This window comes from Mangifera indica, chromosome 19 (genome assembly GCF_011075055.1).
Source record: "Mangifera indica cultivar Alphonso chromosome 19, CATAS_Mindica_2.1, whole genome shotgun sequence".
Classification (NCBI taxonomy): domain Eukaryota; kingdom Viridiplantae; phylum Streptophyta; class Magnoliopsida; order Sapindales; family Anacardiaceae; genus Mangifera; species Mangifera indica.
The window spans coordinates 8073799-8100717 of NC_058155.1; the positions used below are offsets into that span (position 1 = coordinate 8073799).

Sequence of the window (26919 nt, forward strand, 5' to 3'; positions counted from 1 at the left end):
TTATGTTGGTTTGCTGAAGGGTAATTTCATAGCTCCTCGCTCCAAAGTATCTCTCCACAGTCTGTATCTTACCCCTAGTTTGTCGTAGCCTACTGGCAAATTCCAAATGTTTGCCCCGTTTGTCATTTGCTCTTGCTGCCGAATGACAAGCCGTAGATCCTCATTCAACACCTGTTTTTACCACAAATCAAGAAATTAGTAAGAATTTAAGAGACAAAATATAGTCAATCACAATCTAGATACATGTGGGAGAGTTTTATTCCTGTTAAACCAACCGAAAACCCCCATTTGGGCGAGAGAATAGGCCATAAAAAACAAGTTTTTACCTGTTCAGCAAAATGCCTCCGCAAGAATTGAACTAAGGGGATGTGCTTTAAAACAGAAGCGAAGTCCAGTGACATTCTATATAACAACCTTGTTTTCTTTGTCGATGAAGGTAAGCAGACATGAAGTTGTTGAAGATGTGTTGAACAGTGTCTGATACTCTGTCCTTCCAATTTTTCCAGGTTTTGAAATCCCAATGGTTGATAGCACCATACATGGAGGTCGAAATTCCATTTCTATTGGATAAGGGTCCCAGTATCGTTGAAGGCCAGATGCAGGTGTTAAAAACTTCCCAGACGTCTTCTTCCCAGACGAAGATGTGGCCGTCATCTTCGTCTGGTAAGACGAAGAGCTTCTTCTCCCGACAAAGCTCTTCAACTTTCCAGGTCAAATCTCGATTGACCGACATTCCAAAGGAGGGAAGAGAGACCGCCAAAGCATGGTGATGCCTCTGGAGAGCTTCGTCGTCGGGGATGGTGCCGGATTTGACGTTAGGGATTGAAAACTAAACCCTTGGGGGGGGGGGGGGGGGAAGAGATAAAATTTTAAAGATTTTAACCATTCATGGGTGGATAAATGAGATTTTCAAAGTTAACAGGTTAGAAATAAGTCCTTTTGAAACACTGCATTTCCCTTGTTAGGATTTCAATTTTTCAGGCAACATCTCATTTTTTGACAACTAGCAGCCTTTGACCATCTGTCTCCTTTCTTCCAATCTCATCTTTATTGAAAAAGACAAAACTTTGTCTGGACAAAAACATTTGCCAACACTTGATGAATATCTTTGTCTTCCATGTGTCTTCATCTTTGACGAAAACTACATTTTCATATGAAATGTATTAATAAAAACCAAGTGATAACTGTATTAGAACAATTCTTTAAAAAAAAAAAAGCATTGGAACAAGGACGCAATTAACCACAATATTTTAGTATGACAAATTAGGAGAAGACTCAGTTTGAGTCAATGACCAAGTCTTTTTTTACAAATAATACCGCATTATTAGCCACCGCAAACGGGATTGATTTAATGCAATTTGATTTATAAAAGTGGACGACCGAAGCTGATATATAATTAACAATGATCACTATTTTAGAACATTAAAAGAACAAGAATAGTTTAAACATGAACAAAAGATACCGTTCAGGTGGCCGGTTCCCCACTTTTCTTATATAAAAGACCAAAAACTCAAATATTTATCTTTCTATTAAAATTCATTATTAAAGTCAAAAGATAAAAATTTTATTTTGTAAAACATATTAAAAAACTAAAAATTTATTATATTTTTCCTTAGGTTTAAAAATATAACAATCTTTCATCAACCAAAGTTTGAAAAATGAGTATTTTCCTCTAAAGTTTTCTTCATTTCTCCGATCACCTCCATTCCAATTGACAGTTGGTCAACCTTTACCACCCATCTTTCCCTCCCAGCCCTTCATCGTCAGAAGACGAATGATAGTCTGTAGACGAATTGTTCATCTAAATGATGAACAAATCGTTCAAATGAATCGCCTTTATTTGAATGATTTGTTGTCGTCTAGAGGAAGATGAAAAGTCGAACATCTTCGTCCAAACATCCTCTTTTGCTTTATTTGTTACTTCATTTAAATATCTCGAACCATGACATTTTTTAAAATGATATATGAAAAAGAAATGTATGACTTTACTAGTACTTGTTTTTATAAGGTTTTTCTTACAATGTTTACATTAGCCATTTTCTTCTCATTTGAACCTACAAAAATAAATTCATTTTAATCGTTTGACAATTTTTTAAATTTAAAATGTGATGAAATTGATAAAGAATGTGATGTTGAAGATAACTAAAAAAGTATCATCGACTGATATTTGATACATTAAAATTTTATGATTAACATTATATATTATGTTTAATTTATTCTATTTTTCTATCATCTCACTATATTGTATATAATTTATATATATAAATGATATATTATTATATGATTGAATAACTTTAAATTAAAAATAAAATAAAATTCAATTACATGATGATATATCATCTGTGTATTTAATTTATGTATTAAACCTGTGTACATATAGTATTGCTTTTATCTCAACCATAAGTGAGGTCTTTTCTGTAAAATTTTAGAGTTTCGTTTAATTTGAATATGAATGTAAGTTCCATAAATATACAATAATTTTACCTATTTTGAAAATAGTAAATTTTATTTTGCGAATTGGTCTGCCAAAAGCATTGAGGCTAGCTCATGAAAGACTCAATACAACATGATCTAATTAGTGTTGAGCCATGAGCCTTCATTTATTAGCGGGTCAACCTAGCCTTGTGGGCCTAAGCAAAATCTGTTAACACCTCTAGAAACAATTGTAATATTTTTATGTAAAATCATAAATTAATGACAATACCGTAAATATAGGCATCTTGTGTCATAAAGGTTATCTAATAAAGATATTAATAACACATAAGTGTAAATATCATTAATATATGTATAAACCAATTCATTTAAATTCAAAATCATGATTTAATTTCAAAGAGAGAAAAAAATTGGGGGGAGACCTCTTCCATCCAAAAGCATGTATATAGAGAAAAGAGAGAGAGGGATGAAAATACATAAATCACATTCTCTCAATTACCAAAGCATGATCTTGTTTTAAAAAAAAAATCATAATATTATGTTAAAAAGTTAAATTATTATATTACAACAATTACTTAATTTCTCAAAATTATTATATCATTCCAAATTAATAAAATTCTAAACAAGTACTTTGCATATTAAATTTGTCACTTCCACTCCCTTCTTCTTCTTTCACTTTCATCTTTCTTTTTTTTTTTAACTTACAAATGGTTTTGGTGGATTTGGATTTGGATGAATGATGCTTTCGATGGGTTTGGACTTACGTTGAAAGAGTCTTAAGGTTTTGAGTTTGGATGGGAAGTGGTTATGGAAATTAGGGTTTAACTAATTACAAATTTTCACACTTGTAAAATATTTTGTCCTTGAAATGGTTTTTTTTTTTTTAATGAAGTTTTCACACGAAGGCAACTGAAACGAAAAAATGCAACAATTTTGCATCAAACTATAAGAATCCAGAAGAAGAACTTAAACAGAAACATGAACCAAGATTTATCAGAATGCAAAAAGAATTTGACACCTAGAAATGAAGTAACAAGATTGAACCAAGAACAACTTTTTCTTATTTTTTTTCCTTTTTTTTGCAGAAAAAATAAATAAATCCGCAAAAATAATCAAGTACACTGCCTGTGAAAGCGAAGAGATTAAGATTGAAAAGTTTAACAAATGAAAAGAGAAACAGAGAAACTATTTGCAAAGAAATAGAAATTGTTTTATTGCCTTGGCTACTATTGCCAATTCCATAGTTGGGTTGTTAAGAGGCAAATTAACTATATCAAATGAATAAAACTATGATTCTAATAATCAATCTCATAATTATTGCATCATTTAAATCAAAACTTTAATTTTAAATATTTGCTATTTTATGCTTGAAATCCAATCCTTCGGATGAAAATAATTGCATTTTGACGTACGGGAATTTATTAAATTATTATTATTATTTTATTTTTAATAAAAATTAAAAGAAAATTGGAATTAGCAAAAGTTACCTGGCAATGACAACGGATGGAGTCGGCGGACGGCAAAATAAGGGGCTTTTTATAAGAAAAATACTGTAATAAATTATTATTATAGTATGGATGGAGTCGGCGGACGAAACTACGAACGTACATTGTAATATATAAATATTATTTTATCGATACATTGTGAATGTAAGTATTTTAAATATAACGTTAAAAAATTTGGTCTCATTCTTTAACTGTTGAATTCGTTTTTTGCACAGATATTACACATCAATAGACATCAGAGTATATTCAGATTCAAGAATCAATGTTACTTTTAGTTTAATTTATACGAGACTCAAAATTGCCTACAGTCATCTGGTGATGAAAAGTTGCATTATTGAGGACGAAAACATGATTGAGCTTAGTGGGGACCACACGCTTTCTTTGCATTATTGAGGGCGACAACATTGGTTGAGCTTAGTGGGGACCACACGCTTTCTTTCTCGTTTGCAGTCAAACACATTAATAATTGTTGGGTCAATCTTCCTCAAGCAGAAGAAAAGCCATTACAGCTCTCTGCTTCTCCAAAACAAAGTCTCAGAAAGATAGCGATTCAGGTGCACTTGTTCTAAGCCTTCCAAAATCACTTCCTATTGTTTTCTTTTTCACTCTCTTAATTTTCTGCTGTTTCAATATTATTAATTATCTGGTATTTTATTAGTTTTGCTTTTATTTTTGTTCCTCCTATTTCTATCATTTATCTGTTTGCTTGAAGCTAGATTTTTTATCGTTCAGCTTTTTCTCTTTTATATTTGCTTAGCTAGAGTTATTTCTTTAAACCCCCCACCAAAAGAAAAAGCCCTTTTTACCCTTATTTTAATTATCCAAAAATTACTCTCCTGCAGTTCTTTGCTATCTGAGTTTTTCCTTTTTCTTCTCTGTTTCCTTAAAGCTTTCTCTCTTGTATATTCAGCTTTAAACCAAAAAAATAAAAAATAATTTAAAAAAAAACACTTTGTTCATCTTATTGTTTAAAAAAAAAAAAGAGTTCTCCTAAATTATGTTTTTGATCTCATTGTTTCTCATATTTCTAGTTTTAATTATCCAAGAATTACTCCTGAAGTTCTCTGGTCGCTAGATTTTGTTCATTGAGAGTTTGTCAGTGGCTTTACTTCTTTAAACCAAAAAGAAGGAAAAGATAAAAAGTAAATTGCAAGATATACGTAATGGCTGAACTGGCTACTGCTGCTGCTTCCAAAGCTGCAGAGAGAGTTACAGAGACAGTGTGTGAATTCGGTTGTCGGCAGATTAACTATGTGTTTAGGTACCAGAGCTACATGAAGAAGCTGAAGGAGCAAGTTAAGGAGCTCGAAATTAGAAGAGATGGTGTGAAAGAACATGTAGAAGTGGTTGAAAGACAAGGTGAAGAGATTTATAATGAAGTTACTGAGTGGCTGAAGAGTGTGGAAGAGTTCATGGAACGGGTAGCAAAGGTCGTTGATGATGAAGATAAAGCAAAGAGGAGCTGTTTCAAAGGGTTGTGTCCTGATTTGATTAGACGTTACAGGCTCAGCAAAGAAGCAGAGGAGGTCGCGGAGGCAGGTGCCAAGGTCTTGGAAAAAGGAAAATTCAGTAGATTTTCACACCCGCCCTTTCTACAGAGGACGGAATCCATATTCGTCGGTAAAGAGTACGAACACTTTGACTCAAGAGAGTCAAATTTCCAGGAAATTATGGATGCATTGAAAGATTCTACTGTTAATATGATTGGAGTGCACGGGATGGGTGGTGTGGGTAAAACCACACTGGTCAAAAAAGTTGCTTGGAAAGCCAAGGAAGATAGGTTATTTGATGAGGTGGTGATTGCTGAGGTAACACATACTCCGGATCTTAAACAAATTCAAGCCAACATTGCTAGTCATTTGGACATGTCATTTAAAGACCAGGAGAGTGTATTTGGAAGAGCTAATCAATTACGTCACAGGTTGAAGAAGTCCAAGAGAATCCTTGTAATAGTAGATAATATCTGGGAGAAGCTTGACCTGAAGGATGTTGGAATTCCTTTAAGCTATGACGATAAAGGTGGCATCCCACAAGACAGAAAAGAAAGCAATGATGAGAAAGAGCGGTGTGCAATATTGTTAACAACTAGAAAATTAGATGTCTTAAATCAAATGGAAACTCAGAAGAATATATTGGTTGAGCCTTTAGCCGGTGATGATGCAAGGAGTTTGTTTGAGAAAATCGTTGGTGATTTATCAGATAAACACGGTATAGCAGCGGAAATAGTAGAGAAATGTGCGGGGTTACCACTTGCGATTACATTAATTGCAAATGCTTTGAAACGTAAAAGTGATTATGCCTGGAAGGATGCCCTACTTCAGTTAAAAAGTCATAATCATAGATGCGTTCCAGGAATGAATAATACTTTATACTCAACTATTGAATTGAGTTATGAATTACTGAACAGTGAAGAAGCCAAAAAACTACTTCTACTTTGTGCTCTATATAATGGTAGACATGTCTCTTCCTTGCTCAGTGGTATGGCATTGGATTCGTTTGAAAATGTTTACTCAATTAATGATGGAAGGAATAGAATTAAGTCACTGATTGATCATCTCCAAGATTCATCTTTGTTGTTGAAAGGTAACGATAGCGAGATGGTCAAAATGCATGATGTTGTTCATACTGTTGTTGTATCAATTGCCAAAGAGAAATTTATGTTTGATATTCAAGATGTCAAGGGCATTAAAGAGGTACTCATGAAGAGCAAAGATTCGATTGCAATTTCTTTGTTTTATACAAACATTCATGAGCTTCCTGAAAGGGTAGACTTTCCAAAACTAAAGTTATTTACTTATCATACTATGGAAGATCATTGTTTACAAATCCCAGACCACTTTTTCGAAGGAATAAAAGAACTCGAAGTACTAGAGTTGGATAGAGTTCATTTATTACCACCACCACCATCATTTGTTTGCCTAACAAACCTTAAAATATTGTGTCTCTGGAATTGCTCTTTGAGAGATATAACAATGATCGGAGAGCTAAGGAATTTAGAGATGCTTAGGTTTGTAAATTGTGATCTTGAAAAGGTGCCTGGAAGTTTTAAACAATTGACGGGACTAAAGTTATTAAAGTTGACTGATTGTCCAAATCTTAAAGCAATCACACCAAATGTCATAGCCAGCTTGTCTCAATTAGAAGAGCTACATATATATAATAGCTTTGGTCAATGGGAAGTCAAAGGAAATAATAATGCTAGTCTTGCGGAGTTGAAGGCATTGTCTCACTTGAACACTTTATGCATACATATCCCAAATGTGCAGATCATACAGCAAGACTTTATTCCAGTGAACTTAGAAAAGTATGAAGTACATATCGGAGGTGTATGGGACTGGTCTTGTGAATATGAGATCTCGTGCACATTGAGACTAAAGTTCAATGGAAGCTGTCATATGAGGTATGGGATCAAATTTTTGATGGAGAAAGCAAAATCTCTCTATCTAGATCGGCTGGATGGTGTTAAAGATATACTCTGGGAACTTGACAGGGAAGGTTTCCCAGAATTAAAGCTTCTCTCTGTACAAAATAGTTCTGAAATTTCGTATATTGTCAACTCGGTGGAGTGCATTCATTCTGATGATGCCTTTCCAAACTTAGAATCAATGTTTCTTTTTAATCTAAGTCATATGGAGAACATATGTTGTTGCCTAGATAATGCAAAATCTTTTGGCCAATTAAGAAAAATAGAAGTAGCCGATTGTGACAAGTTGAGGTATCTCTTCTCATCCTCTCTGGCCAAAAACATGCTGCAGCTTGAAGAAATCGATGTAACTAATTGCAAGATGCTAAAGGAGATTTTTGGTGAAGAAAGTGAAGACCATGCTGATGAAAACAAAAAGTTTTGTAAGATTGAATTTAAACAATTGCACTCCGTAGTACTACAAAGCCTACCGCAGTTCATAAGTTTTGGCTTGGAGGTATGTATCTCTTTGCTTTTTTTTTTGTTCATTTATTCTCTTTTAATATATAAGTTGTTTATGGAGGAATAATATTTGTGTCTACAGGTTGTGTTACCAAGATTGGAGAACTTGAAACTGTCCTTAATTAAGATTGAGAACATATGGGTTAATCTACTCCACCCAATCTCTTCCTATCTTCAGTGCTTAAAAAGCTTAACAGTGGAAGAGTGTAATGATTTGAAGTTTCTGTTTTCATCTTCTATGGTCAAAAGTTTTGTGCAACTCCAAAAGCTTGTGATATGCAACTGTAAGTCAATGGAAGCAGTAATATTTGAGTCAGAAGGATTAGAAGGAGCATATAAGTTAATTCAAATGAATTTTCCTGAACTATTGTACTTGAAGCTACAAGGACTTCCAAAACTCACAAGATTTGGTATTGGAAATCTAGTTCAATTCCCTACCTTGACAGAACTTCACATTGAGAGTTGCTCTAGTCTGAAGACATTCTTCCCCAATTCTTCTAGTGTAGAAGTGAGCTTGGAGAACATTCTTACTACTAATATAGAGCCCCTGTTTGACGACAAGGTGAATTAATTTCTTATTGAAATTTTCGTGGCCTTTCAATGTCAAACTTTTAACATTCTTTATAGCTATTATTGAGACCATTATGTGCATTTAATTACCAATAATTGTCTTATAACTATAATTGTAATTATCATTATCAGTATAATTATTATTAGATTCATTGCTTTTTTTGTAGGCTGATTTGCCAGGCTTGGAGAAGCTGATACTCTTACACTTAGATAACTTGCAGCTGATTTGGCACAATCAACTCCAAGGAGACTCCTTTTGCAAATTAAAAGAAGTGAGAGTGGAATTCTGTGAAAATTTGGTGACCATTGTTCCATCTAATAGTACTCAGGGATTTCTTACCTTTCAGAATCTAGAAAAATTAACTGTTAAGAACTGTTGGAATTTAAAAAGTCTGTTTCCAGTTTCCATAGCTACTAGTCTTTTGCAACTCAAAACACTTGAGCTAATCTCCTGTGGTTTGGAGATAATTGTTGGTGAGCTGGAAGTAGATGGGACTCCAAAATTTTTGTTTCCTCAATTAACGAGGCTCTATCTTGCCAATTTACCGGAGTTCAAACATTTCTACATGGGGTCCTATACAGCAGAGTGGCCAATGCTTAAGGAATTGCTTGTGTACAGATGTAGGAAGATAAACGTATATGCTTTAGATGGAGAGAGCCAACCTGCCCTATTTTCGTTTGAAAAGGTATGACTTCTCCGATTGACACTAAAAACTGCAGCATAGTCATTACGTTTAATTTGTTTAAGTTTTTTCTCTCTTTAAATCAGTCCGGTGGAAATTTGTCATGTCTCAATGAAAAATAATTTTTGTTAATTAATAATGGAGTTGTGATTTGTCATATTTACAGTCAAAATACAAAATTATATTTATTAAAAAGCATATATATAATTAATTGGAAAAAGATAAATGGTTAAAAGTGTCACCTTTCTTCTTTAAAAAGTAGATAGGATATTATGCCCTGTATTTTTAAATTTCATAGCATTTTAGATTGTTAATTTCAGCCACTTATGATTTCATATAAAGTAACTAATGAAATAGGTTGTTGCTTATTGGTCACTTATATTTACTTGTTCACCCATTTTTAGGTTATACCCAATTTGGAAATATTGGGTTTAAATGCCGATAACGTAACATCCTCATGTCTCGACCATATTCCAGCTAGGAGCTTTGGGAAACTTAAATTTCTTGGACTGCAAAGCTTTGATGATTATTCAGTTGGATTTCAGTCTGATCTCCTTAAAAAATTGCAAAATTTGAAAACACTCGGTCTATATAATTGTACATTCCAAGAACTACTCCCATATGAAGGATATTTAAGGAAACAAAGTTCACAGATGAAAACATTTCTCCAAAATCTTCGAACTCTGAGAATATGGAATTGTCATAATTTGAGATATTTGATGTCATCCTCACACATTTGGTTCAAAAACATAAAGCATTTGCAAGTCTACAGATGTAATGGATTGGCAAAAATATTAGCATGCTCAGTAGCGAGAACTCTTGTCCAAATCACAACAATCAAAATCAAAAACTGTGAGTTGGTAACAGAGGTTATAACAACTGAGTATGAGATAGAGACAACAGAAGAGGAGATTGTTTTCAAACAATTGAAAATGTTGGAGCTTCATTGTTTGAAAAACCTCACATGCTTCTGCTCGGCCAATTACGTTTTCCAATTCCCATGCTTAGAACAAGTCATTGTAAGTCAATGCCCCAATATGAAGACTTTTTCTCAAGGAGGTTTAAGCACACCAAAATTAAAGAAGGTGCAACTAACAAAGACAATCAATGCAGAGTCTTTTTGGGAGGATGACCTTAATTCCACTATCCAACACATGTTTACAAATATGGTATTAATTCATATCTTTAAGCTTAAAATATTTTTTTTCTTTTACACTTTGGTATCTTTTAACACGTTCTAATCCATTATTTTGTGTTTGGTAGCTCGGTTTCAGCAACATAGAGAATCTAAAACTCTCTGAATTCCCCGAATTAGAAGAAAAAATTTGGAAATCTGAAGTTTCGGACGGCTTATTTTATAACTTAAAGTCACTGGTATTGGACGCATTTTTGGAATCATCAAGTGCAATTCCATCTCGTGTGTTAAGCGGCTTAAAAAATCTTGAAATACTTGAAGTAAGAAGTCGTGATTCGTTGACACAGCTGTTTGATACAGAAAGTCCGCTAAATGTTGATGGACATGCTTCAAAGAGAAGTCATCAAGATGTTTTAAGCTGGAAGAATTTGAAGTCTCTTAAAGTGCACGATTGTAATGGATTGAGATATATATTTACACCGTCTGTCATACTAGGCCTTGTTCAACTCCAAGATATAGAAGTTAAAAATTGTGCTTTGATAGAAGAAGTCATCAGGAAAGAAGGAGAAAATGATGCAGAGATTGATAAAATTTTTATCCCACAACTCAACTCCATTGGTCTTGAGTCATTGCCAAACTTGACGAGATTCTGTTCAAGAATTAATAGTTTGGCTTGTCCATCCTTGAAAAGTATTAGAGTAGCCAGATGTCCAGAGATTGAGACATTCGTTTTTGCTGATATGAAGCACCAATCAGACCATATTGCACCTCTCTTCTGTGAAAAGGTTTGATTAATTTAAACTCTTTTTCCCAGAATAACTTTTTTTGCATTTTATTATCTATTGTAATTATTATATTATTACTGTTATCTACGCTAGTTAGAAATTCACTTGTTATGTATGCATAGTTGAAAGTGATATGTTTTTTATTTTAATTTATGTTAATTTGTAGGTTGCTTTTCCAAGGTTGGAGCAGATGATACTCTTACACTTGGGTAAGTTGCAGTTGATATGGCACAACCAACTCCATAGAGATTCTTTTTGCAAATTAAAAGAAGTGAGAGTTGAATTCTGTGAAAATTTAGTGACTATTGTTCCATCTCATAGTACTCAAGGACTTCTTACCTTTCAGAATCTGGAAACATTAATTGTTAATAACTGTTGGAATATAAAAAGTCTGTTTCCAGTTTCCATAGCTACTAGTCTTTTGCAACTCAAACGACTCACGCTGCGCTATTGCGGTTTGGAGGAAATTGTTGCCAAACAGGAAGTAGATGGGACTCCAAGATTTTTGTTTCCTCAATTAACGCGGCTTAAACTTTCCAATTTACCAGAGCTCAAACATTTCTACATGGGGTCGTATACGGTAGAGTGGCCAATGCTTAAGGAATTGCTTGTGTACGGTTGTAAGAAGATAAAAGTATATGCTTTAGAGGGAGAGAACCAACCTGCCCTATTTTGGTTTGAAAAGGTATGACTTCTCCTGTTGCCCATAAAAACTGCAACATAGTCATTTAAGTTTAATTTGTTTAAGTTTTTTCCTTTCTCTTTAAATCAGTCGAGTGGAAATTTGTTATGTTTCATTGAAAAATAATTTATCTTTGTTAATTATTAATAGAGTGGCAATTTGTCATGTTTACAGTCAAATTGCAAATTATATTTATTTAAAACATATATATAATTAATTGAAAAAAGATAAATGGGTAGAAGTGTCACCTTTCTTCTTTAAAAGTAGATGGGATTTTTTGCCTCGTATTTTTTCATGTCATAGCTTTTCAAATTGTTAATTTCATACACTTATGATTTCATTTAAAGTAACTAATGAAACAGACTGCTGCTTATTGGTCACTTGTATTTACTTGTTCATCCATTTTCAGGTTGTACCCAATTTCGAAAAATTGGGTTTAATTGCCGATAACGAAACATCCTTATGTCTTGACCGTATTCCAGCTAGGAGCTTTGGGAAACTTAAATTTCTTGGACTGCAAAGCTTGGATGATTATTCAGTAGGATTTCAGTTTGGTCTCCTTCAAAAATTGCACAATTTGGAAGTACTCTATCTATGTGATTGTACATTCCAAGAACTACTCCCATATGAAGGATGTACAAGGAAACAAAATTCTCAGATGAAAACGTTTCTCCAAAATCTTCAAACTTTGATGGTAGACAAATGTCATCGTTTAACATATTTGATGTCATCCTCATACATTTGGTTCAAAAACATAAAGCATTTGGAAGTCAGCGGTTGTAATGGATTGGCAAATATACTAGCATGCTCAGCAGCAAGAACTCTTGTCCATATCACAACAATCAAAATCAGAGAATGTGAGTTGATAACAGAGGTTATAGCAACTGAGTTTGAGATAGAGACAATAGAAAAGGAGATTGTTTTCAACCAATTGAAAACGTTAGAGCTTCATTGTTTGAAAAGCCTCACATGTTTTTGCCCTGCCAATTACGTTTTTCTATTCCCATGCTTAGAACAAGTGATTGTGAGTCAATGTCCCAATTTGAAGATTTTTTCTCATGGAGGTTTAAGCACACCAAAACTAAAGAAGGTACAACTAACAGAGATTATTGATGCAGAATATATTTGGAAGGGTGACCTTAATTCCACTATCCAACACATGTATGAGATTTGTGTGTCTTAAACTTTTACTTGAAGGGCATAATCGCAATTCATTAAAGCAGGGTTGACATTTCATTTCCTAGTAGGGTTAAAAATAGTCGTTTGGTGGCTTAGATATTTTTCTATCCTTGATTATAAAAGAACCAGAGTTATTTGAGTCGGTGGAATTTGATATGTTAAGTGTGTTGTCTTAAACAATTTGAGGGTAAATGAGTCTTTTTGGCTTTAATGGCAGTCTTGTAATAGTGTGAATAAGTCATAGGCGTTTTTGGTTATGATATTTTTAACCAAGCATATAAAAGTAGAGTTTTACCCTAGTTATTTTGCTTTTTGCACATTTGATAAGATCTTCTCATTTGAGTTTAGTTGTCTCTCTGGGTGTTATTAGGGTTTTGTTTGATTTCTCAGTTTGTTGATTCTGGTTTTTCTGGTGAGAAATTTCTGGCGAGAAATTTCTGGCTTATTTTTACTAGTTTCTTTTTTGTTAGGATTAATGATTTATTAATCTTGTCAATTTGGATAAATTATTTTATAAGCTTTGTACTTGAACATTATTTTAGTGGATTGACTAGAGGAATATCTTTGCCTTGGATGTAGGATTTCATTTATGAAATCCGAACCAAGTAAATACTATTGCGTTTTGATTTTTGTTATTATATTGTTAATATTGTTCGATTCGATAAATCTTGCGCTAAAATTTCGACAAGATAGAGTTTTACCAATTGTTTACTTAATTGTTCTCTAATAGGATTTCTTGTATTGTGAGAAAACTTTATATTTTCTTATACTATAAATTGTAATATTTTGTTTTTCTAGTAGATTCGATTAAAAGATCTCCTATGTCTTGGATGTAATACTTTGTTTAAAAAATTTGAACTGAGTAAATATCCTTTGTGTAATATTTCTTTATGATTTAAATAATTTTTTGCATGTTGTAATTACTAGAATATGAATTTATTGATCTTTAAAGAATCCAACAAATGGTACCATAACCATTTTTGATATTTTCTTTTTTCGGTATTATGTCATTTCTTGTTTTTTTAATTATCTTAGTTTCTTTGCTATTAGAAAAGAACATATATATTATTATGATTGAAACAATAGGTGAAACAAGGATTAATATCGAAAGATTGGATGGAAATTGTAACTTTAATATGTGAAGTAAAATTTATGCTAACTTAGTTCATCAAGAATAAGTCAGGGCTCTAGGTGATGAAGAGGCACTTTTAGATGATATATTTCTTTTAAGAAGATTGAGGGACTTAAAATTGTCTAATTAATATTTTTGCACATATGCAATTTTTTATGTTAATTATTAAATTAATTTAAAATAAAACGTGATAAGTAATTAAACATAAATATATCTACAAAGATACAGAAATAAACTTAAGTATAAAAATTTAATAAAAAATAAATAAAATCAGACACTCATATTCGTGGAGAATTTTACAGTTACCTGAATATATGTAGACACATGCAAGAGGAATTGAAGGTCAAGCAAGAAGAAATGGAGAGTTCGCCTATGATCTTATGTTACCCCCATCACCTCTCTACACCAACTTCCTGATCAAAGGAAGTAAGGCTTTTGTTCTTTTTTTTTTATAGATTAAGGGTGAGGTTGGTTTGAAAAATCTTTGATCATAAAAAATAGGCCATAAAGACTTATTCTCACACAAGGGTTAATGTATTGAAATAGAAGTTGATGCAGTCGAAGATAGAGGGTCGAGTCACACTATGGAGGACGCTTCATAGCAGATGCCTGCACCGATTCTCCTGCCAGTTTGAGATTGTTTTTGTCTTTTTTTTATTAATTATTATACTGCAAATAGTTTGGTTTTGTTGTGATAAGTAAATATATAATGTTTTAATTTGTAGATGTGCGCATTTTGCAATATGTGGTGGACATGGAGTTTCACCTGTTGTTGTGCTCACTTGATTTGAAAAATCACTTGGGATAATCAATTTAAGAAAGGCAAAAAGACAATTTCCCACCCAAGGTGGTGCAAACTCACTTGCCCACCCAGTAACTTTCAAAAATCCAAATATTCACTCTTCTGTTGAATTTTACTGGTATTGCGAAGGACAAAATTGTTATTTAATAAAAATATTTTAAAAAACTACAAATACATCACATTTTACCCCCACAAAGTTTAAAAACTAATATTTTATCCCATTAGGATTAAAAACTAACAATTTTACCCCACCTTTCCCCACCCAAGATTTGAAAAATCAAAATTTCCCTCCTGGGGTTTTTCAGCAACCGCTAGTCATTGGAGACAATAGCGACTGATGCATTCTCCCTCCCTTCTAGTGTCTCTCTCAACCACCGTCCAGTTTCGACCATCTGACCAACACAAAAGAGACCCATCATGCTTTTGGCAATTGACAGTCGAAGATAGTTGAAAATGAACAGTGGCTGAAAGAGAAATCAGAAAGGAGAAAGAATGCCACTGTCGCTATTATCTCTAGTTGCCGACAGTTGTTGCAAAAACCCTAGGGGGAATTTTTATTTTTCAAACATTAGGTTAGGAAAAGTTAGGTAAAATTGTTAGTTTTTAAACCTGGTGGGATAAAATGTGATAAATTTATAGTTTTTAAAATATTTTTATTAAATAATGATTTTTGTCCTTAACAATAACAGTGAAATTTAACAGAAAATTAGGTATTTGAATTTTTAAAAGTTACAAGGTGGAAAAGTGAGTTTGCACCAAACCTTGGTTGGGAAATAGTCGTTTGGCCTTTAAGAAAATAACATAATGCTGAGTTCCTTTATATAATTTGGATTTTACATTATTAAGGGTAAATTAGTAGTTTATATTCAATTACTAAATTAAATAGTTGAAATTAATACTTTTAACTAAATTAATTAATGAGGGTATTTTAGTCATTACTCTAAGAAAGGGTAAATTATCATTTAAACCCTAAATTAATAGAACACATTAACAATAACAACTCACGAATAGATATTTGAGTTTTTGAAACTTAATGAGTAGAATTTTTCCAATACATAAAAATAATATATTATTATAAAACATAGATTATTTAAAATATTATTAGGTATAAATTATTGTTATATTTGATCAAAATAGATATAATAATTATTATATTTTGTTTGAATACTAAATTATTATTTTACTTAAATAATTTTTAGTATAATTATTCTAACATACTATTTATGTTTCTTATCATATTAAGTCCATGGTAATTTTTTAATACCAAATAGAGGTGGTAATTAGATTATTTATTAACTATCACATCATTTTTATTATTTGATAAATAAAAAAAGTAATGTCAATAATAAAATATATAATACCAAAATAACTTTTAAGCCCTTAAACCAAACGTCTTAAAAAAGTTGATAAAAAGAAGTTTAACAAAATAACTATGAAATTCAAAGAAAAGTTCTTGAAAGAAGTGGAAATCTAAGAAATTGTAAAGATGTGGCATAATTAGAATCGTGTTTTTGAAACAAAAACGCCTTTCAAAATTTTATATATATTTTTAAACATTCTCAACATGTTTTATACAAGTGTTAGAGTGTTTTCGTTAGGAAATATTTCAAAAACTTGGAAACAATCCCTTGCCAATGTTTTCATGGTTCTTAGTTGACAACAATCTTAAGTACTCAAAATTTCTATTTTGGTGTTGGAGTACATGATCTTGTCAACCATGAGTATTAATTAAAGGTGTTTCAATGACCTCTAGATTGTCTATAACAAAAATTAAAGTTGGAACCTACCTTAGGTTAATCGGTTTTAGGTGAGAATCAAATTTAAAATTTGAGTACTAAATTATTTCGATTTCTTTATAGTACAAACCCTTGACTTGTTCATTTACTCGCTTGGATTCAGTCTCGTTCGGTTGTTGATTAGTTTATCGGTAGTTGGTTAGATAGTCGTGGTTGGGTTATTCACTTGGAGTTGCTTGGTCACTTCCTGATATTATTCCGCCTTTTCGGGTGTTGGGTAGTTGCTCGGGTGGTATATTGTATTGTGGTTGGTTGCATTAGTTGATTCACTCCTTCCTCAGCATTCGTAGATTGGTGGCGTGGGAAAGGGGCATTCGACCACGGCAACGATGTCGATGCAATTCGTTTTGCAAGTTATGAATTCAAGGTAGAGGGGTTACCTGATTCACCAGTCTTTCCTCCAGACTCATCGGTAGGGTGATGCTAAACTATCTTCTAAGGGTTGATACCATTACATAGGCTGGAGGCTCTCATGCAGGTATCTTTCAGTTTGTTGGCTCCTCTTATTCTTAGCACATAGGGGGATTCCCCATCCATTTATCTTTCCGTTCCTTCCCCTCATTCCAATCCTGGAGCAGAAAGTTTTTATCCTATTTCATTTTGTAAAAATATGTAATACTTATTTACATTATTTTTATTTTCTAATACAATTAAAACAATCAAAAATCTCATAAATTACTAATATATTAAAAACATAGAATATAGAAAGGATTTATTAATATTTTTAGAATCGGATCGGATCGGATATTAATCCAATAGAGAGGACTATCTTGTCCAACCTGTTATTGATCAATAAATTTTTGTAGAACTTATGATTAAATATATAATTTGACTTATTTAATATTAAAATAAGTTTAATTTGACGGTATATATATTTAAATATGATAAATAAAGTATTGATTCAAACTTTCGTAACCAATTTTTAATATTAAATTAATCAAATCCAATTTTATATATGCTCCAATCAGTTTGATTAGCAATTGATGGTTTAACCGGTTAGATTGATCAATCTGATCCAATTTTTAAAACCATAAAATTTATATATTATAATTGTCTATTATACCACAATATTTTATTTTTATGATAAAAATAATAATAAACACATTTGCACTGTTATTATTTTCAGATATTGATTTTAGAAAACGGTAAACATTAAACATAAATTTTATCTTTGAACCCTTTTTCGCTGCAAGAAAAGAATAAACAAATATTATCTTTTGAGTTATGCTTTTCTTAAGTAATATAATTTTTCCTTGCATCAAACCGGATACTCGTGACTCAGGATTGGTTAGACTGGTTTAAGGAAAAAAAGTCCCTCATAAAATGCCGAGGTTTGAGTAAAAAAACATAAAACCGGAAACTCACGTATTCGGGTAGGATCCATCATAATTCACGGGTGGGTACAACTTTACGGGTGACTAACAGACCAAAGGTCAAAATCAGAAAAAATAAATCCATCTTCCAATGCTCGTCTTCTCACCATAACTCTCAGTCCACCATCCCAACTTAATCGAATAAAAGCTCCAATTAATTATCAGGTGTTCCCTTTCTTTATTTTGGTTAGATTGGAGAGGTTTTTCAATGGCAAGAACGAGCTATAATCAAAGTCATAACAACAAGGCTGGTGTCTTCTTTTTGGCCACTCTGCTTCTGTGGATGGTCTCCGTTTTGTTCGAAATAGTGTTCAACAAGCGCAGAGAGCTGATGTGGATCGTCTATGGTGCTTGCTCTTCCAATTGTCCAACTGTGTCGTTCGATTTGCTGTCTCTCTTCTTCACTCAACTGTCACTTCCGTTTCAGGTTGCAATATTACTTTTGCTTTTCAATATGGTATATAAATATTTTCATTACTGAGATGGTTTTGTTGATAATAAATGATTTTAGCTTAAGTTAAAAAGATGTGGCTATTATTGTTTATTTAAGTGGTCATTGTGGAAATAAAGTTATCTCTGTGGCTGAGAAAATGTGAATTTTTATTAATTCTTGGCTTTGTTTTTGGTGATAAAGTTCTTGTACTTGATATTCTTGTTGTTATCATTGACATGAAGTCGAGAATTGAATTATTTGAAGTTATAGTAGGGAAGATTGAGTTGATGAGTGTGAGTTTTTTTAACCTTTGTGTTTGAAATTGTACTTGAGAAGAACTTGACGATCGGATGATGGTGCTGATCAAATCTAGCAAGAAAATGTTTTTATTCTATATAAATCGGTTACTGGTGTTTGATGTGCGATGCAAGCACATGATACTGGAATGAAAATTTGCCAATTTGAGGACAAAAGCATGGCATTAAACGGGAAGAAAAAATCTTTCAATGACCCTGGGCAGTTTAATGACAATTATTAAGGTTGTTAAAGTGATTTGTCCTATTATTAATTTCTTTGAAGGCAGGGTGATTTGTCCTATTATTAATTTCTTTGAAGGCAGGCTCAAATCAGTTTTTTCTGATTAATTTCTCATTTTTCTGTTAAGTAGTTCATCTCAACTCTTGTTGCCTGTTGTTAATCATAAAGTGCTTCCATTTCCTCTGCAGTGGTATTGATTTTAGTTAATCAGTGGATAAGAAATGGTTCAAAAACAATGTTTGAGCACTCACAGTTGGTTGGTGGTACTTGGCCGTGGGCATACGCAGCTTTATGCTTCTCATGTGGTTACTTTGCATATGATCAGTGGGATATGCTGCACTACCGGTTATACGGTGGATTGATTCCTTCCATCCTTGTGCATCATCTGTTGCTATTGGTTTGCTTCACTCTTGCTTTATACCGAAATATTACTATCAACTACCTTCTTCTTACTCTCATCTGTGAGGTGCGTTTCGGTGTCTTCCCGAAGTTGTTTCCATCTGCAGTTTTATCTTTCTGCTTGTTTAAATCCTACTTTTTGTTCTTGCATTGGCTGCCAGTTATGTATTACACTGATGATGAACTCATTATGTCTATACAGCTATATTCCATATTTTTACATGTGAGGAAAGTAAGACGAATGGCTGGGATTCGTGATGCTAAGAGTAGAATTGTTAGGGTGGAGTAAATTCTCAATTGGACCCTGTTTGTTCTTGCGAGGTTTGCATCTCATGTTCTGATCACTGTCAAGCTGATTAAAGATGCTTCCAAGTTTGAAAAGGGCATTGAGTTGCCACTTGCTTTGTTTGGGATGTTTGGCATGAACTTGCTTAATTTTTTCCTTGGCATTGATCTCTTCAAGGCTTTCAGGAAGGAGAAAACACCATCACAGATGAATAATCATCATGCTGATTGACTGATACAATGAGGGCCCCATAAAAGAGTTAACAACTGTATCATAGGTATTCCATTTTTTTCAATGTTTTTTGTACAGGAAGAACACTTCAGCTTATGGTGAAAGGAATAGTGTTCTGTATAATAACAGGAAGTCATTACCCATGAATATATTGATTTATTTCAGAAACTTTAGTTTATACAGATGGCGAAAAATATATTGTAAAACCTATCTTGACAACAAAATTGTGTTACTTGAGCTCACACCTCTTATTGCTACTTAGTAAATTGAAAATGTAATGAGTGCTGTCTATCCTGTAATGATAACCAATTCTAACGATCAGGGTGGATTCATTGTTTAATCCATACTAATAGAAATGGCCTGCAAGGAGTTGTTTGAGAGTGACAATGGAGGAGTTTAAGTTCTATGCACAAGAAGATATTTAAATCTCTTATAGGGTATTTTAAAATTAAAATTTTCACTTATTTAAAACAGTGATTGGGAAACTAATTATTATATCTAAAGTTTGATTTGTTCAATGTGATTAAGGACTATCTAATTCGGATAGGTTTTTCATTATATTTATATATGGCCAAAAAGGTTTTTCAGATAGGTTTTGTTAATACATCAAAAATAAAATATTATCATAAAAATAAATTATTTAAAATATTATTAGATATAAGTTATTACTTTATTTGATAAAAATATATATAAAAAATTGTTTTGTTTTGTTTGACTTAATAAAATAATACTAAATTATTTTTTTACTTAAATATCCTTAAGTATAATTATTATCTAGTAAATCAAACAAAAGTAATGTTAATAATAAAATATAGAGTACTGAAGAAATTTTTGAGTATTTGAATCAAACATCCCTAAGAAGTTGGTAAAAAAGGGTTTAACACTGTACCTATAAAATTCAAAGAAAAGATCTTGAAAGAAGTGGAAATCCAAGAAATTGTAAAAAAAAGTGCATGGCATAATTAGAAAAGATAACATATATTGGAAAAGAAAAATTTTGTAGTTTTTTTCAACTCTAAGAAACATGTTTCTAAAACAAAAAGGCGCTTCAAAATTTTATATATTTTTTGAAACATTCCCAACATATTTTGTACAAGTGTTGGAGCCTTTTCATTTTTGAAATCTTTCTAAAACCTGGAAACCATCCCCTACTAATATTTTCGTGCTTCTTAGTTGACAACAATCTTAAGTACTCAAAATTTCTATTTTAATGTTGGATATAGGACCTTGTCAATAAAGAATATTAATTAAAGGTGTTTTAAAAACCCTTAGATTGTTTATCACAAAAATTAAAGTCAGAACCTGCCTTGGGTTAATTGGTTTAAGGTAAAAGCCAAAACTAAAATTTGAGTACTAAATGATTTCAATTCCTTTACCGTAGGTTGTTCACCCAAAGTTTTTATTCAATTTCATTTTGTAAAAATATGTAATACTTATTCAAATTATTTTTATTTCCTAATACAATTAAAACTATCAAAAATCTCATAAATAACTAAGATATTAAAAATATAAAATATATAAAAAATTTATCAATATTTTTAGAATTGGATTGGATATTGATCTAGTGGAGAAGACAATCTGATTAAATCTATGATCAGATCAATTAATTTATGGTTAAATTGATTAATTATTCAAAAATAATATTACAAAAATTATATAACTTATAATTAATTATATAATTTGACTTATTTAATATTAAAATAAGTTTAATTCAATGATATATATATATTCATATATGATAAATAATGTTCTGGTTCAAGTTTTTATAATAATTTTTTGAAAAAAAAATTAATTTTTAATATTGACCGAATTAAACCCGATTTTATATATGCTCTAATCAATTTGGTTAATAATCGATAGTTCAACTGGTTGGATTGATTGGTCCAATTTGATTTTTAAAATTATGAAATTTATATATTATAATTGTCTATTTACTATAGTATTTCTTATGAAAAATAATAATAAACACATTTTTACTGTTGTTATTTTCAAATATTGTTTTTCGAAATTGGAAAACATTAAACATAAATTTTATCTTTGAGCCCCCTTTCGCTGCAAGAAAAGAATAAACAAATAGTCTTTTGAGTTATGCTTTTCTTCAGAAATATAATTTTTCCAATGGACGCTCAGGTGTCCGAGTCGGATCAATCATAATGCATGGGTGGGTATAACTTTACGGGCTACTAACAGACTCCCATCCCTTCCCAACAGATTCGAATAAAAGCCACCATTAACTATCAGGTGCTCCCTTCCTTAATTTTGGTTAGATTGGAGAGGTTTTTCAATGGCAAGAACGAGCTATAATCATAGTCATAACAACAAGGCTGGTGTCTTCTTTTTGGCCACTCTGCTTCTGAGGATGGTCTCCGTTTTGTTCGAAATAGTGTTCAACAAGCGCATAGAGCTGCTTTGGATCGTCTATGGTGCTTGCTTTTTCCAATTTTCCAACTGAGTTGTCCGATTTGCAGTCTCTCGGGACCCTCTCTTTGTTAACACCGCTGTCTCTCTTCTTCCCCCTACCTGTCACTTCCGTTTCAGGAACCAATTAGTTTTTCTCTTCAATATACCATATATAAGTGTTGAACACTATCTGTTACTCGGTCCTTCCAATTTTCCAGGTTTTGATATCCCAATGGTTGATAGCACCATACATGGAGGTCGAAATTCCATATCTATTTGGGTAAGGGTCCCAGTATCCTTGGAGGCCAGATGCAGGCTAAGAAGCACGGAAACGCATAGCAGTGTGAGTTTCCACGAATCCGAAACGTTTCGGTTTCCGAAACGGCCCGAAACTGGTACGAAACGTTTCGGGGCCGTTTCGGTAATTTTAAATAAAAAGGAAACGCGTTTCTTTACCAGAAACAGTTTCCTACGCTCCGTTTTTTTCCATTGCAGAAAAGAGAAGAATTTTTGTCTTCTTGTTTTGAAACACTTGTCTGCTGATTTAAACCTTTTATTATTTTTAGGGGCCAAGTGCCCACCGGAAGGAAGATTCTGAGGCGGGCTTCTTACTTCTTGGTACACTTACCTTCCCCCAGGAATTATTAGTAACTCCCCTTTCATCGAAAGCCTCTACTCAATCTTCCTTTTCTGATTGATTGAAAAAGGAAACACAAGCAAAAACTTTTCAGGCACAAGAAGCAAATATGTAATTGGGTAAAATTTCATGTGATTCTGAAAATAAATAACAAAAATAGTTTCTTATGCGGAATAGTCTTCTGGGCGTCTTCTCTTCTTTGTTGTCAATCTCCTGGGCGTCTTCTTCCTCTCTGAACAGTGGCTGGAAGAAAGAAAACTCTGTGAAAAAAGTGTGCGTTCCTCTGGGTCGGTTCGTCCTGATGTCACAGAGCTTTCTGGAACTGGGTCCTGATGTCACAGAGTTTTCCAGGAACGGAAACTGCTGGGACTGGAACTGTTTGGCTGTGACATCAGGACGAACGACCCAGAGGAAGTGTGCGTTTTACTGTATTTTTTATAAAAATTTTATATTTATAAAAAACCCTATATTTTTTATATTTACACGTTTCCCCACGTTTCCGTTTCTTTTTTTTTTAAGGAAATACGTTTCCACGTTTCCGTTTCCACGTTTCGACGTTTCCACGTTTCCGTTTCCGTGCTACCTAGGATGCAGGTGTTAAAAACTTCACCAAGCAGAAAATGCATCCAATGCCATGGATGACATAAAAGCAAATGAGTAAGTTCAGAAATTTGGGCATATATCTCCAAATGAATAAACTTTTTTTTCAATTGAAGATCATTTAATTTAAATTTAAAAGAACTAGCCTGGGAACACACCATCCCTTGGCAAAGGTAGAAGTGTGGGTAAACGGAGCATGTGCTAGATCTGAAAGGTTATCCAGAAGTAGCCCGTATTCAATTGGAAGTTCCATAACAATCTGTCATTCAAGGACATGAGAGATAAGAGAAGATACAAACTCTTATAAAAGATCATGCAAGCATGATTGGTGTAAATCTTGGAACCACAATATATGAAACAATTCCAATTCCATTAAAGCGTACCTCGGCATGAATTTCAAATCCTGAAGGAGGTAATAAAGCATTAAGGTTGGCTGTTGGAGCATCATCACCGGGCCAAATCCATATCATTCCCTCTTTTTCGAAACATGGCACCGATTTTATCTTCAAATTAAGCAATCTTGTACATGGCATTTTCTCACATTTTCCATCTGTCATGTATTTCCACCCTGATATTTACTAGCAAAACATTTTTTCAAGAGTCAGCAATATTCATTTTCTAGCTGTATCTGTCACTATAGACACATAAAGTCCATAATAAAAACTGTGCATAGTATTCAAGTATCTTTAATAGTTCTAACTAACCATGGTATGGACATTGAATGCGACCATCATTTAGTGAACCAAGGTGAAGAAGGCATGCTCTATGTGCACATGTATCCTGGACACAACCATGTTTCCTATATTTGTCACGAAAGATAACCCATGGTTCCTCAAAACATTCAACCGGAATCTGAAACAGAGATGGTAAGATACATGTCAAAATATCCGCAGTTAAAGTTTTGGACGATACATCAAAACCACCCTGCCCCTGTTCAAAAGCATCAAGTATGAAATTTGTTAAAGCACATCAATATATTTGATAGTGAAGAAACACAGCTGCTGTAAAAATTAAACTGTTAATGAAATAAAACAAAGACAGTGGAACCCCAGTTATTCAACTTGCCTCAGTTCACTAGAAGACAATCTTGGTAGTTTTAGGACATGAAATTTGCAGATCAAGTATTTAATTCCCTTAAAATCATAATTTTGAAGGACTTACCATGGTATCATCCCTGAGATCGGAAGAGAAAGCAACTGGATACCAGAAGTTTTTCAATTGGGGATGATATGATTGAACTGGACCGGAGACATTCAAGCTTTTCCAGGGCAACTTAGCTTTAATGGTATCCAGCGACTGCATAGAAGTACAAGCAGACGAGCAACTTTGATCAGAGTCCAAGGTGTTACAATCTTGTAACAGCCTATCATTAACCAATGCTTCCATGTGAGCTAGTTTATCCAAAGCAGTGGCAGCCTTTGCTTCAGATGTATGAACCTGTTTTTGTTCATGGAAAATTGGCTGTGAGATGGCAGTTATAAATTCCATATTTATTGGGTGTATTTTAGTCTTTGATTGTTTCATCTAGATCTTGATTAACAAATCGAAAGAATTTCAATCTACCCTAATCACAGAATTTAGATTAATAGAGAGTATATATAAGTCACATGGTATATCAGCAACTGCTAACTTTCAAGACCTGATTATGAGCCAGAGATAGTTCTTATTGCAACTCAGCAAGCTCTTTCCTCATTGTGCCACTGGACTTGTAATCACGTGCTAAAGGATTTAGAACTTCAACAACCTACATCATTGTCAATAAAAGTGCATATCATCTGAAGGAAGTAATCAGAACTCCCAAATGTTCATTACAGTGCCAGGACAAAATCAGCCCAGCTATCACTGTTATTCTCGTTCTGAAAATATGCTGCTTTTGTTTGTCTAGATCATTCAGATGTAATGCTTATATCCATAATTTACGATGATTAAGAAATCTAATGCCCGCACAATGTTAAGAATCAAACAGAAATAGAAAAACTCTAAGTAGTCAAGAAAGGTCAGGAATAGCAGAGACCTTCTGGTGGAGAAGCATAATTGTGAGCACATCTTGTTGAGCCTTCCAATCACAGTACTGAATATCGTACCTAGCAACTTCAAGCAGTCGGTTCACATGCAAAAACTTTCCATTACATTGAGGGACTTTACACCTTGGATCCTCCACATCAAAGAGTGTGCTCCATCCATTCTTCTTATCTACTAAGCCACTGTCCTCCCCAGTTACAGCTAATACCCTGAATCCTCCTTGAACGCACTTAAACCCGCACCAATTTTAATATAAGCAAACAAAAAATGTTATTTCCAGTAACCGCATAGGAACTCTATCCGCAAACATAGAGATTTCTCTTATTATGGGAAACTTGAAGCTAATAAAATTATGAAAGCTCCTTTCTCTTTTTGATAAATGCATGATTTGCTCAAAAACATAAGCAGGGCATTTTTCTTTAGGCCTCGCAATAATGCATATAACTTAATAGAACAAAAGCAAGAGCAAAAGGACGGATTCATACGTTTCCAATGTTGTGCCACTTCTAAGCCACAACTGAAACAACTATTCAATAAGCTTAACCTTGGTCCAGATTCAACAAATGGCCAAATAAAAACCAGCAAGTAAACCTATCAAGACTGCATTATGCTATGATCTAGTTAAATTCCAACAAATCTAGCAGCAACCTAGATAAACCTATCATATAAACAAATCAAATTCGAATCTTTTGACTTTCAACACCAAAAAGCAAGCAGCGAATTCAACTATCATATTGGCCGCCCAAACTAAGTTCCTCTACAAACTACCCAGATTAAAAAAGAAAATTACCAGAAAGCCACAAACAAATAAAAACAAACATACATCTTTTTAACGTTGAACATCTCAAAAAAGCAGCGAATTCAACTAACAAATTAACCACCAAAACTACGTTCTTCTCCAAGAATAAAAACTAGCCATGTAAACAAACCAATCAAAAAAGACAAAGTAAAAACCTTTTTAGTGTTAAACTTGGATGGTCTACACAGCGAGATTGGAAGAGACAGAACAGCAGCAGTAGCAACACTGCTCATGGCTTTTGAACAGTGCGCACTGTGAATAGTGAGAGAGGAAGAAGGAAAAAATGCAAGCAAACTTGCTGGTGGGAGGTTGGTGTTGCCCGCGATCGCAGTTGGCCCGCCATCGTATGCCACGTGGACACGTCGCTCGAACACGTGTCTTGTTGGACATCCACATGCTCCATCGGAGTATCTCCAAACTTGCGGGTCCTAGATATCTGAATTCTTGCCACCTCGGATTACTGCGAAGTCTTTATCTGTCGCTCTGTTGGACTTTGAAACAGGGTTTTGAGCGGTGTTCTGTTTTTTTAATTTATGTAAAAAAATCTTATCCGCCGCTTAATTTTTGATCAAGTT

General features: G+C 33.2%; 1 protein-coding gene and 1 pseudogene across 2 annotated transcripts in view; one reads left to right on the top strand and one right to left on the bottom strand.

The window, feature by feature from the left end:
* LOC123203303 lies at positions 1 to 26577 on the bottom strand (annotated as a pseudogene).
* Positions 4422 to 26919, top strand: part of LOC123203298 — a 64170-nt gene continuing 41672 nt past the window's right edge. The window contains exons 1-7 of one of the 2 annotated variants that reach the window (XM_044619618.1): positions 4424 to 7858; positions 7946 to 8425; positions 8601 to 9119; positions 9521 to 10285; positions 10380 to 11036; positions 11203 to 11721; positions 12128 to 13532. In XM_044619618.1, the coding sequence (XP_044475553.1) occupies positions 5102 to 7858; positions 7946 to 8425; positions 8601 to 9119; positions 9521 to 10285; positions 10380 to 11036; positions 11203 to 11721; positions 12128 to 12901 (6471 nt within the window). In that variant the 5' untranslated portion in view covers positions 4424 to 5101 and the 3' untranslated portion in view covers positions 12902 to 13532. Of the gene's footprint in view, positions 7859 to 7945; positions 8426 to 8600; positions 9120 to 9520; positions 10286 to 10379; positions 11037 to 11202; positions 11722 to 12127; positions 13533 to 26919 lie in introns of those variants that run through there. The other variant, XM_044619619.1, reaches the window with a different exon arrangement.